Source organism: Gossypium hirsutum, chromosome A11, assembly GCF_007990345.1.
Source record: "Gossypium hirsutum isolate 1008001.06 chromosome A11, Gossypium_hirsutum_v2.1, whole genome shotgun sequence".
NCBI lineage: Eukaryota > Viridiplantae > Streptophyta > Magnoliopsida > Malvales > Malvaceae > Gossypium > Gossypium hirsutum.
Window position 1 is genome coordinate 98,731,131 of NC_053434.1, and position 19,687 is coordinate 98,750,817.

The 19,687-nt window shown below is 31.7% G+C and overlaps 2 protein-coding genes across 2 annotated transcripts; both read left to right on the forward strand.

Moving 5' to 3' along the window:
• Positions 1-3,683: 3,683 nt before the first annotated feature.
• On the forward strand, positions 3,684-5,662 carry LOC107891942 (putative disease resistance protein RGA4). Its single transcript, XM_016816871.2, has one exon. It carries the CDS (start codon positions 4,363-4,365, stop codon positions 5,596-5,598), a length of 1,236 nt encoding a protein of 411 aa, XP_016672360.1. The 5' UTR covers positions 3,684-4,362; the 3' UTR covers positions 5,599-5,662.
• A 4,757-nt stretch (positions 5,663-10,419) lies between these two features.
• On the forward strand, positions 10,420-11,749 carry LOC107957326 (putative disease resistance protein RGA3). Its single transcript, XM_016892834.1, has 2 exons — positions 10,420-10,440; positions 10,559-11,749. The coding sequence occupies exons 1-2, from the start codon at positions 10,420-10,422 to the stop codon at positions 11,747-11,749; spliced, it is 1,212 nt and encodes a 403-aa protein (XP_016748323.1).
• Positions 11,750-19,687: the final 7,938 nt, after the last annotated feature.

The window sequence follows — 19,687 nt, forward strand, 5'->3', positions numbered from 1 at the left end:
TGTTGTTTCTGCTATCTTTGTCATCTGTCTTGTTTTCTTTTTTCTTTGCAGGCATTTGTGGCAAGGTCAATGGCGTTGGGGAACCGTGCCTTGCCATTTTGGTGCAATGGTGGCAAATGGTGCGTCAGGCCTCAGGCGGTGAGCCTGCAGACATGGTGGGGTGGGGCGCGGCCCGAACTTAAGGTTTTAGGTTTTCTAAAAAAATTTTAGATTATGGGTTTGGGCTTGTGTAATATTAAGTTTAGGTTAGGGTTTTATAAATGGGCTTGTTTATCTATTTTGTTTTTTGGGGATAAAATTGACATTTTACAGTGAGTATTTTGATGCATTTCTAGGAGTGTTCAATCGGTTAACTGACCCGAAATAACATTAACTGAATTAATTGACCTTTCAAAATTCTCAACCGTTAACCGAACAGAAATTTTTTCAAAAAAATTAACCGAAATGAAATTTTTTCAGTTAATTCGGTCGGTTAACCGAATTAACCGAAAATTATATGTATTTTTATTTTTGGTTAAAATAAGTATAAAATTAACCGAATTAACCAAATTTCCCGAATTAATCGAATTATTTGTATAAAATTATATGTTTTTTATTTTTATTTTTATTTATTAAATTATTTGTAAATTTTATGATTGGGTGGAGTTGGGTACTTGGGTTAATATATATTAGATTAAGTATTTGGGTTTATGTTGAATTGGGTTTGAGTGAATAGTAGGTTATTTATATATTATAATTTTATTTATTAATTTTTTTGATTAAACTGAAAAAATTCGATTAACCGACCGATTTCGAACCAAATTAACCGTTAACCGAAAACTTAAAAAATTATCAACCATCCCCCAACTGAATTAATTCAGTTAACCGACCGATTAACCGAATTCGGTCGATTAACCGAATTTTTACGATTTTACCCGAATTTTGCACACCCTTGTGCATTTCCATGAAGTTGCAATTATCTTAGACGAACGGTCTCCCCAATTTCCACGCTATCTTGATTAAATTTCTTTGTACTTTTCACTTGGTGGGGCTAAATTATTGTTATTATTATTCCCACCATTCAATAAAATATTACCAAAACAGACTTTCTTTTTTGAACTTGACCAAAAGGATCATCCATCCAGCATAAACCAAATTAAAGAACATTATTCCTCGTATCTTTGAAAACCTCTTGAGATTTTGACAGCAGAGTTATAGCGGAATCGTTTCTCTCCATCATTGCCGATACCCTTTTGAAGAACATCATCTCCCCTAGTATCAAACAAACTATCTCTGTATTGAATGCCAGTGATTTGAAAAGGCCGGAGGAAACCATGACATACATCAAAGATGTGCTGTTAGATGCTGAAAAACCGCAGCAGCACAATCAGACATTGCGCCTTAGTTTGACTAAGCTAAGAGGCGTCTTTTCTGATGCTGAGGATGTGCTCGATGAATTCAGGTGTGACGCTCTGCGAAAGGAGTTGAAAACGGTACATTTCTCCTCCATCTCTATCCCTTTTGCATACTCTTTGAGGATGGGTCACAAAATAAAAAAGATCAACGAAAGGTTAGAGACCATTGCTACTGATTTCAAAAGATTTAATCTAGGAGAGAATGTTCAAATTCTTCAGAACCGACCATGCCCCGTGAGTTAGGACACAATGACTCGAATTCTCGAATAACTAGAATAATCGTCATTTGATCGTTACCTAAATCTTGCTTTTTGTTATTTTAAATAGGATACTCGATTACTTCAGTTTTAGGAAGATGCCATACACCGTAAGCTAGGAGCACAACTCCTCAAATTCCAAAAATAATTAACATTGCCTCGGTTTTAAGTATTTTCTATACGTTAGATAAAACGAATGTAACTTTTTAAAACGATATACATTTAATTTATTTAGGCATAGTGTAGTAAAAAAATGAATAAGTATATTTTAACATGATGGCATGGTAATTAACAAAATAAAGCAAAATAGTGATGGGTAAAATAAAATGATATTAGAATAATAAATAAATGAACAAAGAGAAAACAAATAAAAAGGTAAACTAAAAATGTCATGCTAGCGAATAATAATAATGCAACTATAATGATAATAAAAATACATCAATTTATAGTAATAATAGCAATAATCGTGTCATGACCATTATCATAATATTAATATAAATAATAAATAATAATAATAATGATGATAAAATAAAAAAATACATAAAAAGGAATATAAATAACATAAATTTTAAATATTTAAAAAGGTAAAGAAATAAAAAAAATAGGTAAAACAAAATAAATGAAGGATTGAATTGAAATTTAAATGAAATTAAAAGCATAAATTATATATAAAAATAAATAAACAAATAAAAAAAAGACTAAAACAAGAAATGCGAAAATAAACAGGGACCAAATGGGTCATTATTCCCAAACCTTAGGACACGCGTCATTCCCCAAAAGGTCAGTAAACTGAGAACTAAATTGAAAGTGAATTAAAATTAAATGGTATAATCTACAAAAGAGAAAAAGAGGAATTTGGACCACATAGAAGAGGGTTCAAAGGCGGAAGGACTAAGGTAGCAAATAGACCATTCCCACAAAAACATGCGGATCCTAGGGGATCAGGGTTAAGTCGGCGGGTTAGGCCTGAAACGGCACCATTTTGGGACTTATGAACCTTGGCTAAAACGACGTCATTTGGTACTGCCTATATAAGCCAATTTTTTTTTTGAAAATTTTCATTGCAGTTTGGATTAAAAAAAACTTCAAACCCTTTTTTTTCTCTCAACCCCCTATCTCGGCCATTGAGCCACTGCAAGTCTGCCATGGCCACAGATCATCAGCAACGACGGCCGTTGCCTCCGGTGGTCGGAGTTGCAAAAAAAAAGTCCCCTTTTTGTCCCTGTCTTCTGGGAAATCCGTAGATGGGGTCAAAATCCTTAGATTTATCAAACTTCAAAAACAAAAAAAAGTCATTTCAGTTCTAGTCATCCTTCGCCGAGGCCTTGGGTGAATCCCGAGGGATTCGACGGCCTCTTAGACCAGAGGAGACATTGACGACAGTAAAAAAACTAGAGCTGATCATGGGCCGGGCGGTCCGACCTGGCCCAAAGGCTCGCCCGAAAAATGGAAGGGTTTGGGTAAAAATATAGGCCCGAAAAATGGGCTTGGGCAAAAAAAGGCCCGTTTAGAAAACGGGTAGGGCCTCGAGTATGAGTTTTTTGGCCTGGGCCCGGCCCGGCCCGGCCCGAATTATATATTAATATATTTTTTATTTTATTTTTAATCATTTTAAATTTTTAATATAACCATTTTTTATTATATTGTCAATTTGTATATTGTTTTAAGAATTGTTTTAGTATCATTTATATTTGTTTTAATATTTATTTTTATGTTTTTAAATATATTTGATTTATTATATTTTTAATTTTTTTATTTAATGAAATAAGCAAAAAAAATAATATGAGCCGGGCCGGGCCGGGCTCGGGCTTAGCAATTTTATTTCGGGCCGGGCTTGGATAAATTTTTAGGCCATATTTCGGGCCGGGCCAGGCCCAAGCCTAGTAGAGGAGCCTAAAATTTTATTTGGGCCCAGCTCAGACCCGGCCCATGATCACCTCTATAAAAAACTTTTTTATTTAATTTTTTGGTATATACGTGATTTCAAAAAATAAAATAAAAAATACATTTTGTTTTCTTTGCTCTTTGTTATTTCAAAATCTCAGTTTTCTTTTTTGTATTTCTCTTTAACAAATACATCTCAATCTTCTAGCTTTTATAGTCGATTACACATATTTTATTTTCTTTCTTTTGTTGTTTCTATTATTTTTGTCATTTGTCTTGTTTTCTTTTTCCTTTGCAGGCGCTTGTGGCAAGGTCAACGGTGTTGGGGTGCTGTGCCTTGCCATTTTGGTGCAATGGTGGCAGAGGATGCGTCAGGCCTCGGGCGGTAAGTATGCTAACGTGGTGGGGGTACGCGCGAAAGGAGACTGAGGGTTTTATATATATTTTAAAAAATTTAGATTATGGACTTGGGTGGTGTAATATTAGGTTTGGATTTGGGTCTTGTAAATAGGCTTGTTTATTATTTTTTTTTGGCAGGATAAAATTAACCTGTTACAGTGAGTATTTTGATGCATTTCCATGAAGCTGCAATTATCTAGATAGTCTTCTCAAATTCCACGCTCTCTTTATTAAATTTCTTTGTACTTTTCACTTGGTGGGGCTAAATTATTACTATTATTCCCACCATTCAATAAAATATTACCAAAACAGACTTTCTTTTTTGCCCTTGAGCAAAAGGATCATCCATCGAGCATAAACCCAAATAAAAGAATTTCATTCCTCTTATCTGACCTTTGAAAACCTCTTCAGATTTTGACAGCAGAGTTATGGCGGAATCGTTTCTCTCCATCATTGCCGATACCCTTTTGAAGAACATCATCTCCCCTAGTATCAAACAAACTATCTCTCTATTGAATGCCAGTGATTTGAAAAGGCTGGAGGAAACCATGACATACATCAAAGCTGTGCTGTTAGATGCTGAAAAACTGCAGCAGCACAATCAGACATTACGCCTTAGTTTGACCAAGCTAAGGGGCGTCTTTTATGATGCTGAGGATGTGCTCGATGAATTCAGGTGTGACGCTCTGCGAAAGGAGTTGAAAACGGTACGTTTCTCCTCCATCTCTATCCCTTTGGCATACTCTTTGAGGATGGGTCACAAAATAAAAAAGATCAACGAAAGGTTAGAGACCATTGCTACTGATTTCAAAAGATTTAATCTAGGAGAGAATGTTCAAATTCTTCAGAACCGACCGTATGTTGTTCAAAGTCATAGGGACACCCACTCCCTCATGACTTCTAAGGTACTTGGTCGAGATCAAGACAAAGAGAACATTATAGATCTTCTAGTCCAGCCAAGGGGTGTGGAAACCATGACTGTCATCCCCATAGTTGGAATAGGAGGTTTGGGGAAAACTACGCTTGCTCAGCTTGTGTACAATGATGAAAGAGTGAGTCGGAGTTTTCCCTTGAAACTATGGGTGTGTGTATCCGAGTTTTTTGACGTTGCTAGGTTTCTTTGCGAGATTATTTTCAACATCAACCATGAAAGAAGTGATGGTTTACCGGTCAATGCACTGTTGACTCTTCTCCAAAGTCTTATAAAAGGTAAAAGATTTTTACTTATTCTGGATGATGTGTGGAATGAAGATCGTGTCAAGTGGGATGAATTGAAAGCCATATTGATGAAATTGGATTATCTGCATCAAAGTAAAATCATTGTTACCACAAGAAGTTTAGCCGTCGCATCAATAATGGGTACTCAAAGTCCTTTTGAACTAGAAGCTCTTAGTCATGAAGATAGCTTGTCTCTGTTACTAAAATGGGCATTTAACCAAGGGGACGAAGAACGATATCCAAACCTATTTCCAATTGCTGATGAAATTGTGAAGAAATGCAAAGGTGTTCCTTTGGCAGTGAGAACTATGGGAAGTTTACTTTATGGAAAAACTCGTCAACGTGACTGGGAACTGATAAGAGATAATCACATCTGGAAGCTTGATCAAGAAGAGACAGTGATACGAGTCACAAAAGCCCAAATTCTTGAAGGCGAGGCCCAATAAACAAAATCTTAGCCCAATCAAGAAATCCATCCATACTTAGTTGAAAATCAGGCCAAATTGTCAAAGTGGCCCAAGTTGTAAAGTTTTATTTTTATTTATTTATTTATTTATTTACTTAGTTTAAATTTTTATGTCAATATTCAGTCTAAGAGTCCCAGATAAAATGACCTTTGACCAAATTTCCATATTAAAATAATTAGGAGTTTTTTTTATTTTAGTTTTCTAATTAGATTAGGACTAGTTATAAGGCCTATTTAAATGCATGGCTGTCCACCTTGTTAAACACTTATCATTATTATTAAAATTTCAGATTTGTTGAGAGCAAAATTTTCTTTGAGTTTTCTCCAAGATTTCTCTCTTGAGTTTTCTTTAGAAGTTGTTTTAACAATCTTTTTTATTGTGGGAGCCATCTTCAACCTTCTTCTTGCCATTGATATTCTTTGGAGGGGAGATTAGAGCCGTTTGAAGGGAGTTGTGAGATCTTTCGAGATTTCAAGGCTTCTTAGGACTTATCTTTTAATTTCTTACTGTCAATTCTTTCTTTATTTCTGCTTGTGCCGAATCTTTATCTAATTTATTTTCTGTTCTTATTGTATTTTCAGCCTTTTTCTATCTTAAGGAATTAGCCCAAAAATCCCCAATTTCTAGGGTTCTTTCCGATTCATCCATACTCTTTTTGGGAGAAATTAGATTGCCAAAATTTGGGGAAAACTATCTGGGTGTTCAATTGGGCAGAATCGCAATCTCTTCTAGGGTTTCAAGATTCCTTATTAACACTTATTTCTATTCTCTATTTGATTCTTTACTGTTTTGGGGATTTTATTTCAGATCCGAAAATTCAAAAATCTAATCTTTTAATTTTCTGTTTCGTTTCAGATCTAATTGTTTAGGGTTTTCGTAGGAGTTTCTCGTGACTTGGCAACTCGATCTTGGTCCGCGCGCAACCCTATATCATTTGGTATCAGATTTTGGGCGTTTTGGGTGTTCTTGGTTGATTTCTAAACTGATCTCTATTTTTTAAATTACAAACAGCAGTTTTACCCAGAAAAATTTTCGAAAAAAATTCATTTGAGTGGGTAAACGTTTTCTGATTGATCTGAAATTTTACATACATATTTTTGGCACTGTTATTGAATATACAAAAATATTTCCCGCAAAAAAATAAGTCGAAAAAGTCAAAAAATTGAAAAAAATACGAAATCCAATAAAAAATTAAAAAAATATTCAGCGGGTTGAATTTGGTGCCCAAATTTTCCAGATCAAAAATTCAATATTTGAAGACATTCCAGATTTAATTTTGTGATTTTTTGAGATCAGGAACACCTCGAACGAAGTTGTCAAGTTACTCCACAGTTTTTCGGGTTTTCTGTTTTCAGCAATTTTTATTGATTCTTAGCTGTAGGTTTTCATTTGTTTGCTTTTTATTATCCTTTTAAAATATCTAACACCTTCTTGTTTCTTGTGTTAGTAGGATTTAAACGTGTGCACAATCCTTCCTCGGTGCAACACGAATCACTTGGTGTCTCGTCAGTTTTTGGCATCCTAGTGCAAATTAGGATTCTTTGGTAGTTTGGTTCACACTCTCTAATTGGTTGATATAAACTCTGATAAAGAACTCACAAGATTGAATTCGACCTCATTGAGAATTTGATTTTTCTTTTTGAGTGATTAATGGTGAGGTTTGTTAACTTTTATTTTTGAGTGTTGAGTGTTTATTTTTTTACAGGTTTTGAAGATGTCTAAAGGTGATAATAATGATGCACTTATGAAAGTCCAACAACAGTTAGACAGACATACTGCTGCAATCACACAAATAAATGCTACACTTCAAGCATTGAATACTACTTTGAATGAGGTACGAGTGAATCAAAAACATCAATATCGAGATCCAATTAAGGAAGATAGGGATAACCAGCCCCATAGGTGCAACCCTCAACGTGTCCCTAGAATGGATGATGATTGTCATGATCATGGACAATCATCTTTGGCAAAACCAAAGAGCGAGCAGCAACGAGAACATCTCTTTCATACTCGCTGCCACGTACAAGGTAAGCTTTGTAGAGTTATTATTGATGGTGAAAGTTGCTCGAACATAGCCAGCACGACGATGGTGGAAAAGCTTTGCTTAACCACTACCAAGCATCCACAACCTTATCAACTACAAGGGCTTAGCAACGAAGGCCAATTTAGGGTCACTCAACAAGTGCGCATCGCCTTTTCTATCGGTAAGTATCAAGACGAAGTTGTGTGCGACGTAATGCCTATTCAAGCCTGCCATTTGTTGCTAGGAGAACCGTGGCAACTGGATCGAAAAGTCACTCACGATGGTCGTACCAATAGGTATTCTTTCAAGCATCAAGGAAAGAAACTCACCTTAGTGCCGCTCACTCTGGAACAAGTCCATGAGGACCAAATCAAACTGAAAAATTCTATTAAAACAAGTGAGGAAAAAGAAAAAGAGAATGAAAAAGAGCAAAAAGAGATTGAGAGTGAAAAAGAAATTGAAGAAAGAAGAGAAAATGAATTAGAAAAAGAAACAAAAGAAAAAGACGTGGAAAGGGTAGTGAGGAATGTTTCCACTAACCAAGATATGAATTTTTCTTGTGTTGCTACTTTTCAGGTTCCCGAAAGATCGAAAGATAACTTTCAACTTCAATACCTCTCAAATGAAAGACGCTTTCATATGATCAACTTAAGCAAAGATGAAATCACACTACATGATCCCGAAGGTAAGCGAGGTAAGGAAATTTTAGAAACCGAGTCCAGTGCAGATTTGAAAATTATTGATAAAACTTTTGGTGACTTAGTTCTTAAAAGATCCCCTCATTTTGATCCGATTAATTGTTACTCTTCGATTGTGGTTGATAAAGTCATTACGAAAAGAAGCGTGATTTGTTTTTCTCTTGATTTACCTTGTGTAAAATCCTTGAATTTGTCCAAATCTGTTTTGGAGAATAAGGTAACGAAATTTTCCAAATTTGTTTTCAATTTATATTCGTGCTTTAAACAGTTTATGTGGTTGTACATGAAGTTTGAGTTCCATTTGACAAACGTTAACTCAACAACGAAGATTCGACTACACTATGCCCCCGATGAGCGAAGGTTTGTTTTAAATGAAAAAGGTAAAATCGACCCTTATTCTTCTGCTTATCGAGGTAAGATGCTTGAAACCTTTGAAACACTTTTGTACTCCTCGGATAGTGATAAAGATCGTGTTGATGAACACTTAGATCGAAACATGCTTGACTGTCCTATTTTATTTTTTGATGATCTATCTGTTTTGATGGTTGATAAAAAGATTCTTGTTTTTGATAATGCATGTGTGAGTGAATCTATAGACCGTCGATTAATGCATGGTATGATTATGCAACTCTGTGAACCATGTGAATCTTTTCAAATACCTACTTGTGACGATTATGTTTACCATTTGATTTATTACTCGCAATTTATTCATGGTTTGTGGGAACAATGTGAGACGACTGAATGCCTTAAAACATGTCCATCTTTGTTTCAAATATTTGACGAGGTAGTGGTGAGTAAATTAGATTGTTTGCATGGTAATCTGAATATGTCCATTCACATGCGTTATACCTGTTCTATTATGCTTATGATTGGACTACAAGCTTATTTCCGTTGCTATTTACTATCTCATGGCTATTCTTCTCAGTGGACTCAATTGCCATTAGTCCCGTTCGATAGAGGAAAGTCGAGTTCATTTGATTTTTCAGATTCGAGGACGAATCTTTTTGAGGAAGGGGGAATGATACGAGTCACAAAAGCCCAAATTCTTGAAGGCGAGGCCCAATAAGCAAAATCCCAGCCCAATCAAGAAATCCATCCATACTTAGTTGAAAATCAGGCCAAATTGTCAAAGTGGCCCAAGTTGTAAAGTTTTATTTTTATTTATTTATTTATTTATTTACTTAGTTTAAATTTTTATGTCAATATTCAGTCCAAGAGTCCCAGATAAAATGACATTTGACCAAATTTCCATATTAAAATAATTAGGAGTTTTTTTATTTTAGTTTTCTAATTAGATTAGGACTAGTTATAAGGCCTATTTAAAGGCATGGCTGTCCACCTTGTTAAACACTTATCATTATTATTAAAATTTCAGATTTGTTGAGAGCAGAATTTTCTTTGAGTTTTCTCCAAGATTTCTCTCTTGAGTTTTCTTTAGAAGTTGTTTTAACAATCTTTTTTATTGTGGGAGCCATCTTCAACCTTCTTCTTGCCATTGATATTCTTTGGAGGGGAGATTAGAGCCGTTTGAAGGGAGTTGTGAGATCTTTCGAGATTTCAAGGCTTCTTAGGACTTATCTTTTAATTTCTTACTGTCAATTCTTTCTTTATTTCTGCTTGTGCCAAATCTTTATCTAATTTATTTTCTGTTCTTATTGTGTTTTCAGCCTTTTTCTATCTTAAGGAATTAGCCCAAAAATCCCCAATTTCTAGGGTTCTTGCCGATTCATCCATACTCTTTTTGGGAGAAATTAGATTGCCGAAATTTGGGGAAAACTATCTGGGTGTTCAATTGGGCAGAATCGCAATCTCTTCTAGGGTTTCAAGATTCCTTATTAACACTTATTTCTATTCTCTATTTGATTCTTTACTGTTTTGGGGATTTTATTTCAGATCTGAAAATTCAAAAATCTAATCTTTTAATTTTCTGTTTCGTTTCAGATCTAATTGTTTAGGGTTTTCGTAGGAGTTTCTCGTGACTTGGCAACTCGATCTTGGTCCGCGCGCAACCCTATATCAGACAGGCATCTTAGCTGCACTAAAATTAAGTTACAATCATTTGCCCCATCATTTGAAACGATGTCTAGCTTATTTGTCATTGTTTCCCAAGGATACACTTTATGACACTGATTATGTCATCCAATCCTGGTTGGCTAATGGATTTCTCCCAAGCCCCGTGCAAGAAGATGATGTGTGCTGCGAAGACATTGGTTTACAGTATTTCAAAGACTTACGGTCCAAGGGATTTGTCCAAGATGTTGATGACAAAGTTACATTTTATAAGTTCAAAATCCATGATCTGATACATGATCTTGCGCTAAGTGTTTCACAAGAAGAGTGCTTAACCATATATCAGCAAACGATAAGTGCTTCTGAAAATGTTCGGCATTTGGCATTCGCTGAGCATTATCCGATGAGAATTCTGCAGCCATTTTTGAAGAAGTTGAAAGGTGTGCGCACGTTAGTAAATCTAACTCCATGGGGACAATTCAGGGAGGTGGAGAAAACATTTTTGAGTGCTTGCATCTCATATTTTAAGTACCTGTGGCTAATTGAGTTGGAAAATTGCACGTTAAAGGCATTACCAAAGTCCATTTGCACCCTAAAGCATTTAAAGTGTCTTGTCTTAAGTAGCTTCCATAATTTGAGGAGAGTTCCAAAGTCCATCCATAAACTTCAGAGCTTGCTGACATTGAGATTATTTAATCTCCCAAGGTTTCAAGTGTCTGACAATTTGCGAAGGTTGATCAATTTAAGATTTCTGGAGATATCAGGGGATGACATGCAATTAAGAGAGGTTCGACCTGGTAATTGGAGTTCACTTCGATTCTTATACTTTTACAAGTGCACGACACTGAAATGTTTGTTTGAAGGGATGGAAAACCTCACATCACTCAAAGATTTGATTTTCGAATATTGTTATGAACTTGAATCACTATCTCGAAGTCTGAAATTCCTTGTTAAATTGGAGGATATTTTTATTATTTCTTGCCCAAAAATCAATTTACTCATGGAACCTCAAGGGATAGAAGATCAAAACCTTCACTTGGGTCTTAAAAATTTCATAATTCGTGATGCGCCAAGTTTAAGGGATCTACCTCGGTTGCTTCTTGAAGCATCTGCTAGCCATTTGGAGTTCATTGAAATCAGGGGTTGCCCTGAATTGGAGGCATTGCCAAATTGGTTTCAAAACTTAATTTCACTTCAAAGATTAGAGATTATTGATTGTCCCAAATTATCTCGTCTTTTTGATGGAGTAGAGCATCTCACTTCCCTCAAACAACTAAAGATCCAACAATGTCCAACAATGAATGATAAATATCGACCGCAAACTGGTGCAGATTGGTCCAAGATATCACACATCCAAGAAGTTCATATTGAAGAGCAAAAGATTATCAAGTCAAGTTAGAGGTATTTTCATTTTTTTTAATCACTTTTTTTGTTTGCTTCATAATTGGGAGTTATCTCTTTTACAATTTATTTTTTTTCCATTTTATTTAATAAATGTTCAACATTGGCAGATTTTAAATAAATAGAATTTTACAGGTAAAGGAAAGTGGATGGCTAGCTGAGAATAAGGGAGCAGCAGGTTAGGTGTAGAAATTAAATAGTTATTTTTAATTTCCTTACCATATAAATGAAGTTAGTTACTAAATTTGGCATTACCAAGGATTGATGAAAATTTTCATTTCTTATTGGGACATTTTCTCTCTGGATTTCACGTTAATGAGTACAATTTTGGTTTAAATATATAAAAAGATGGAAATGATAATATTAAAGAAAACAATGTATTTGGTTTAATATAAGATTAAATACGTTTTAGTTGTACACTGATCTCATTGACATGCCAGGTCTAATGGTGGAAAACTATGGGAAGGGTAGCAGTTCTTTGTTTGATTTACACTCTTTGTATTGTGAATTGAGGAGATGATGCAATATTTGTAATGCAACACTTTGTTTTATTTTGCCTCTGTCCTTCATTTGGAAGGAAACATTGTCTCGGAATATCTATGGTGTTGTATGGGTAACTCATGAATTTAATTGAAATTTTATTTTCCTATTAATATTTCATCATACCTGAGTGTTGTTTAATTTTATTTAATTTAAATTTATATATATATATATATATTTGATTGCATGTTTGTTATTTTTATTGCAATTATAATTTTACCTCTTGTTGCTATGTAACTTGCTTATATGGAATAAAGTATTTCGCTTACTTTTTCACAAAAAAAGAAAAGAAAAAATCAAATCAAATTCTCAATTTTTAATTTAGTTTTTGGTTCCACATAATTTGGCTGCCTATGTTCATTTCTTAGTATGTATCTATCCAATAAAATTCCTCTACCACTAGTACTATATGTCTTTTTTATATGCCTCACTACTATTTTTTTTATATATATAAATTAATGAATAATGAGTAAAATAATACAACTTTACATTTAACTGTTTCTCCTTTATTTTCCAATTTATTCCTTTATGCTCTGTTTATTAATATTTATTAATTTTAATAAAAATTATAACGAAGAAAGAATTTTTATGCCCAAAAATAAATTTTTTTTCTTAGTTTTGTTAAAAGAAAAGTGAATGATTAAAATCTCGTTGATTTTAATAGAGAATTGATGTTTACTTATTTATTTATATGTAATTAAACTGCAAGTTATTCTTTTTACTTTCTAGAATGAATTTAGATAAATAATTGTTAAGATGTAAATAATTTCGATAATATTTTATCCAAATTCATTCTCAACATGTGTTTTATTTATAATATTTTATATATTTTTATAATTTCAAAACTAATAATATAAAACTATTTTATAATAAATTCCAATTTTATTACTTAAATTATTTATAATCATTTTAAAATATAAAATTTATTTTAAATAAGGAATAAAAAATAACTTTTAAATGATTTATAATCATTCTTATTTTCTAAAATCTAGAATAAAAATTAAATTTATTTTAAAACGCTTTATTACTAAATTTCCAAACATTAAATTCATTTTAAATGTGCCAACTAAGTGTTAGCTCGATTGGCATGAACATTGTTGCTAATGCAGGAAAACTTAGGTTTGAGTGCACTAAAGTGCATTATCCTTCCATTTATAGGTTGGGAGGGGTTATGGGTAGTTCTAGGTATTGTCTTAAAAAGAACAAATATAATCAAAACCCATAATAAAATTATTAAAAACACAATTTATTTTAAATGTAGAATTTATTTTAAAATTTTCAGAAATTATAAAAAAAATATAAAATTATTAAAGAAATACACCTTCAAAATAAACATGGATAAATGGTTGTCAAAATGCATTGTATCTAGAAAAATTTTAGAAATATAAAAATAATTTTAAAATAACAAAGTTTATAAAATAGAGCACTTTAACCTTTTTTTTTAATTTTATATTTTTATTTTTGAAATTATAAAAAATATTCAAAATGAACTTTGTTAAATAGTTGTCCAAGTCCAAATGAATCTAGACAACCATTTACGGGAGATTCATTATCCATGTAAAATAAAAATAAAATCCCTATTTTTGAAGTTTTGGTTTTTGTTTTTTTTTTATTTAATTTTTATGGCACCTGTCAACACGCTATTAATTGTCAGTCCAAAATATAAGGTGCTAGTCAGGTATGAATAAAAAATACTAACATGACTTGATAGTTTTCAAATTTATGTAGTAATTAGGTTGTAAAAAAGATTAACATGACTTATAGCATCGAATGAAGTTTGAATCAGTAGCTTCTCTATCCATGAAGCTCTGTTAAATAAAAAAGTGCAGTTGAGAATGTAAAATATCAGCTCAAACGGAGGATGGATGTATGTCTGAATATAGGGATATTGGTGTGGGAAGAAATGCAATACCTTAAGCTTCTTCCTAAACATCAGTTAGTCCTTTGATTTATTTCTTCACAATGTAGTATGTGTTATGAAGTAGATTAGGAGTTTGAATATCTATATCTAAATTATTTTCATTTCCAAGCAGAGATCTTTTCTGTTCAATTTCCTTGAAACAAAATAATTAGTATCATTGTGTTTGTTATTGTAGAATTTCAAGTGCCTTGTGCTGATAGGATTTGAATGACTCTCAGGTTTGATGGACTTTATTTTTTAATTTCTTTTACAACACCTTATCTTTCGTCTTCCTGGATTAGTATTGACAATTAAAGGTTGAGAAGCAAATGTTGAGATTCCTCATTTTTTTCTTAATTTTTTTGTAATTTAATTTAATATTTAAACTTGATTTTTTTTCTTAATTTGGTGTTTAATTGTTTTTTAAATTTTATACTTGTCAAATGTTTTACAAATTAATTTAATATATTAAAATTATTTTTTTATGAGGTAGCAAAAATAACTAATGTATGACCTACAATAGATAGATGATATAATTTTTTTTTGTAATTTATATGTTCAATTACTTTTAATTTTATTTATTTAATTAACTATTTTATTATTTAAAAATAATGAATTTCTTTTAATTTAGGGTTTTAAAAATATTTTTTATTTAATATTAATTCGTTAAGCATAACTCAATACTCTCTTTTTTTTATATGAATTTCATTTAATATTGACAATATTTTTATAGCATAACAAAAAAAGAAGAAGAAGGTTTTAACACGGTTAGTATTTTGCATAATTTGTATAACATTTAATAAATTTAGGTAAAAAATTAAACCTAAAAAAAATTAAATACTAAACTATTCAAGCATCATATTAGGTAAAAAAAATTTTAAGTAACAAAATAGGAAAAATTGGGATGCAGAGGCAGAACATTAAGGCCCGTTTTACTTAGCTTTTCAGATGAGCTTTTACAATAAAAAGCATTTTCCCCTTAAAATCATTACCAAACAAACATCATTTGAGAAAATTTTTTAACTTAAAATAAGTGCTTTTTGATAGATGAAAAAGTTGAAATTTTTAACTTTTTCTCAGTCAAAGGTGCTTTTGGCTTATATTTACATTTTTAATATTACTTTTGTCTTCTCCCAAAAACATTAGAATACCCATTTTTTTCACATTTTCTCTTTCAAAGTTCTTTAATGATGATTATTGTAATAGGTAAATTTTGGCCTGGGACCCAAAATAATAATAACCGAAGCCAAATGATGCAATCGGTCGAAAACAAGTTTAAAAAGGGTTAAATTGAAAGACAATCATTAAATTGTGGCCAAATAAAAAAGATGGAGAAAGCCAAGGAGTTATCAAAATTTGTTGACTTGGTAAGAGGCTAAAAATAGGAAGATATGATTTTTATTTTATTTTATTATTTTTATTATTAAATTATTTAGGCTATTTTTAGTAAACCCCATGTATATAAATAGGGGTATTTTGTTCTTTGAAAGGGGATGACTTTTGGTATTCCTACTTCAATTTCGAATTGGATTATTCTCTCTTTTCCTATTTGCATTGGAATTGAATTATTTTCTTTTCTCTTTCAATTACGTGGGAATTTTGTCCATTTCATTTCAATTTCTTTGTTTTTTTCTAAATTCGTCCAATTGCTTTTAGCCATTCCGTTTTTTTATTGTTTTGCAATTAAGTTTTCATTATCCTTAATTTTGGCCCTAAAATTTGTTTTGACTACATTTTGGTCTTCCTCGAAGCAGTGTGTTTTGGAGGGTGGGGATTATTTCCCTTTTCGTCCCTCCTTGTTATTCGCACGTTCAAATTGGTCCATTTCTTTTTATTTATTTTTTATTTGCCCCAAAGTTTTGCTTTAAGGTTAGATTTAATCTCTTTTTTTTCGCTATTTTATTATCCAACTAACTAATTTAATATATTATTGCTATTATTATTATGTTTCTATTTATATTTATTTTGTTATTCTAATATTATTATTATTTATCTAATTTTTATTTATCAATTTATATTTCTACTATTATTATATTTTTATTTATCATATCCCTATTTCTATTTATATAGTAATATTATTTGCATTATTATTTTTCTTATATATGTTTTTAACTCTTGTTATTAATATTTTATTTATTTATTTATATCTTGTCGTATTTCATTTATTTATGTCCTCTTATATGATTTTAAAACTTTTATTATTATTATTATTATTATTATTATTATTATTTTCCTTTATTTATTTATTTATTCATTTTATTTCCATTTTTTTACTAATTTCTATTTTATTTATTTATTTCAGATTTTTATATAATATCTATTTTCAACTCTTATACAAATTACTTATTTTAAATGTATTGATTGTTTATTTTGAACTTTTCTTCATGTGATTTATTTTGCTTTTCTTTATATGTATATACATTATTTATTTTAGATTTTGTCATATATTATTTTTTAAAAAAAATCATTTTGTATGTTATTGATTTTCGAATTCTTCCCCCACATTATTATTTTGAACTCATTTATTATCGTTTTCAAATTGTTTTTACACTTTATTTCGATTTTTCATTCGACTAAAATACTGAATATCCTTTTGAAGTTTCGTCCATATTTTTTAAATTAAAGTGAGGCAATATTTCGTATTTGGAAATTCGATAAATCGTGGCCAATCGTGCTGGGCTTCGATTTACCGTTTGACTAGATAACCAATATCCTTTTGAAATCTCAAATACATGAGTTTTAGAAATTATGAGACGATCTTGTATTGAGGGTTTGAGATGTTATATCCTATCGTGCTGGATATGATATTTTATTCCTTCTGAACGAGAGAATTTCGATATCCAATTCAAGTTATCTAAACGTTTTTAAAGGAAATGTATTTTAATTTTTTTTGAAATTTTCAACATTAGGACGTTAATTGATCAATACGATACCAATTTTGGGCGTTGCGAGGGTGCTAATCCTTCCTCGTGCATAACCGACTCCCGAATCCATTTTCTAGTTTTTCATAGACCAAAAACATTGTTTTAATAAACCAAAATGCTTTATTAAAATGATTTTCACAAGGTGACCTGATCACACTTGAATAAAAAGGATTGGTGGCGACTCTATACCTTGTTTTAAAGTCGATCCTTATTTTTCAAAATAAAAATGGTTTCGACAATTATATTTACATTTTACATTTTCTCTTTGGCTGATATTTACATTTTCTCTTTCACATTTTCTCTTTCAAAGTTCAAATTACATTTTAAAATAAAATAATACAAATGTGTTAAAATTATTAATTAAAAATAAAAAAATCATTTTTAAAATAATACAATCGTGTCAATATCTAATTACAAATATTTAATGATTATATTTAAATATTTAAATATTTAAATATAGTTTATATATTCCAATTAAATTTAATAAATAATTAATATTAATTACTCATAAATATTTTAAATTAATATTATATATTAAAATATTAACAATAAGTTATAATAAATCATTTTTTATATTCTTGCTAAATTATTATAATATTAACTAATTTGAACATTATTTAAATGCACATTTGTTACTTTATAATATCATGTCTAAAATGGACATTTTATTTCTCAAAAGTACTTTTTGACAGCAATATTAAACATTTCAAAAGTACTTTTCAAAAGCATTGTCACCCTAAAACAAAAGATCACAACGCTACCTTCCTTATTAGTTTTTGGACACAGAGTGGCGGAACGACTATTTGGCCAAAACCTAGTAACAACCACTGTGTTTTACACATGGTGACGTTGACTTCATATTCACCTAGTAAATTATTATTATTATTATTCCTTCCATTACCAAAAGACTCTTCTTTAAACATCATCCATCCATCCAGCCATCTTACACATTAAACTAGAGGTGGATTTAGGGGGTTTACAGGCCCCGGCCCTTTAAAATGTAAAATTACTATTTAGGTTATAATTTTTTTTAAAATTTTTAATTAGTAAAATAAAATTATACTTTGACCCCTTAAAATTATAAAAATTTAGTTTATTCCTTTAAAAATTATAAAGATATATGGTATAAAAAATTAAAATTTCATTCGATCCCCTTAAAAGTTTATTCTGGCTTTGCCATGCTCTAAACTCAAATAAAAGAACCTAAGAGTTTTTGAGGGCAGAGTTATGGCGGAATCCTTTCTCTCCATCATTGTCGAAAACCTTTTAAATCACATCATCTCCCTTACTATCAAACAAACTATCTCTTTATTGAATGCCAATGATTTTGGAAAGGCTGGAGGAAACCATGACATACAACAAAGTTGCACTGTTAGATGTTGAAAAAGTGCACCAGCATAATCAAACGTTGCGCCTTAGTTTGACCAAGCTCAGAGGCGTCTTTTATGATGCTGAGGATGTGCTCGATGAATTCAGGTGTGACGCTTTGTAAAAGGAGTTGAAAACGGTACGTTTCCCTTCCATCTCTATCCCTTTTGCATACCCCTTGACGATGGGTCACAAAGTCAAAAAGATAAACGAAAGGTTAGAGACCATTGCTACTATTTTCAAAAGATTTAATATCGGAGAGAATGTTCAAATTCTTTAGAACCAACCGTATGTTGTTCAAAGTCACAGGGACACCCACTCCTTCACGACTTTTAAGGTACGTGGTCGAGATTAAGACAAAGAGAACATTATAGGTCTTCTAGTCTAGCCAAGGGGTACCAAAAACTTTCTTGTCATTCCTATAGTTGGAATAGGAGGCCTGGGAAAAACAACGCTTGCTCAATTTGTGTACAATGATGAAAGAGTAAGTCGGTGTTTTCCCTTGAAACTATGGGTGTGTGTATCCGAGTTTTTCGAGGTTGTTAGGTTGCTTTGCGAGATTACATCTCACTTTATAGTCTCAAAATACATGATTTGATACATGATCTCGTACTAAATGTTTCACAGGAAGAGTGCTTAATCATAAATCAACAAACGGTAAGTGCTCTGAAAATGTTCAACATTTGACATTCGCTGACCGTAATCCGTTAAGCACTCAACGATCATTTTTGAAGAAGTTGAAAGGTGTGCACACCTTAATATTCCTAGCTCTGCTGGAACAATTGAAATGTGAGCGCTCCTTATTTCAGCTAGCTCTGCTGAAAGAATTGAGGGTGATTGAGAAATCATTTCTAACTGCTTGTATCTCGTATATCAAGTACCTGTGGCTACTTGAGCTAGAATATTGCTCGTTTGAGGTATTACCAAATTCAATTTGCACCTTGAAGCATTTAAGATATCTTAACTTAAATAGGTGCGGAAATTTGAGTAGACTTCCAAAGTCTATTCATAAGCTTCAGAGCTTGCTGACATTGAGATTACTTTATCTTCCAAAGATTCAAATTCGTGACCAACTGCAAAGAATCGTCAATCTCAAATTTCTAGAGATAACTACGGCTGACACGCAATTAAGGGAGATTCGGAAATTTGAGTAGACTTCCAAAGTCTATTCATAAGCTTCAGAGCTTGCTGACATTGAGATTAC

Bases quoted from the DNA above. Each gene is read 5' to 3' on its own strand.
- LOC107891942 (XM_016816871.2), top strand. From the start codon at position 4,363: ATGGCGGAATCGTTTCTCTCCATCATTGCCGATACCCTTTTGAAGAAC.
- LOC107957326 (XM_016892834.1), top strand. From the start codon at position 10,420: ATGTCTAGCTTATTTGTCATT. The intron at 10,441-10,558 runs GTTTCCCAAGGA...ATTGGTTTACAG, and splicing joins TGTCTAGCTTATTTGTCATT to TATTTCAAAGACTTACGGTC.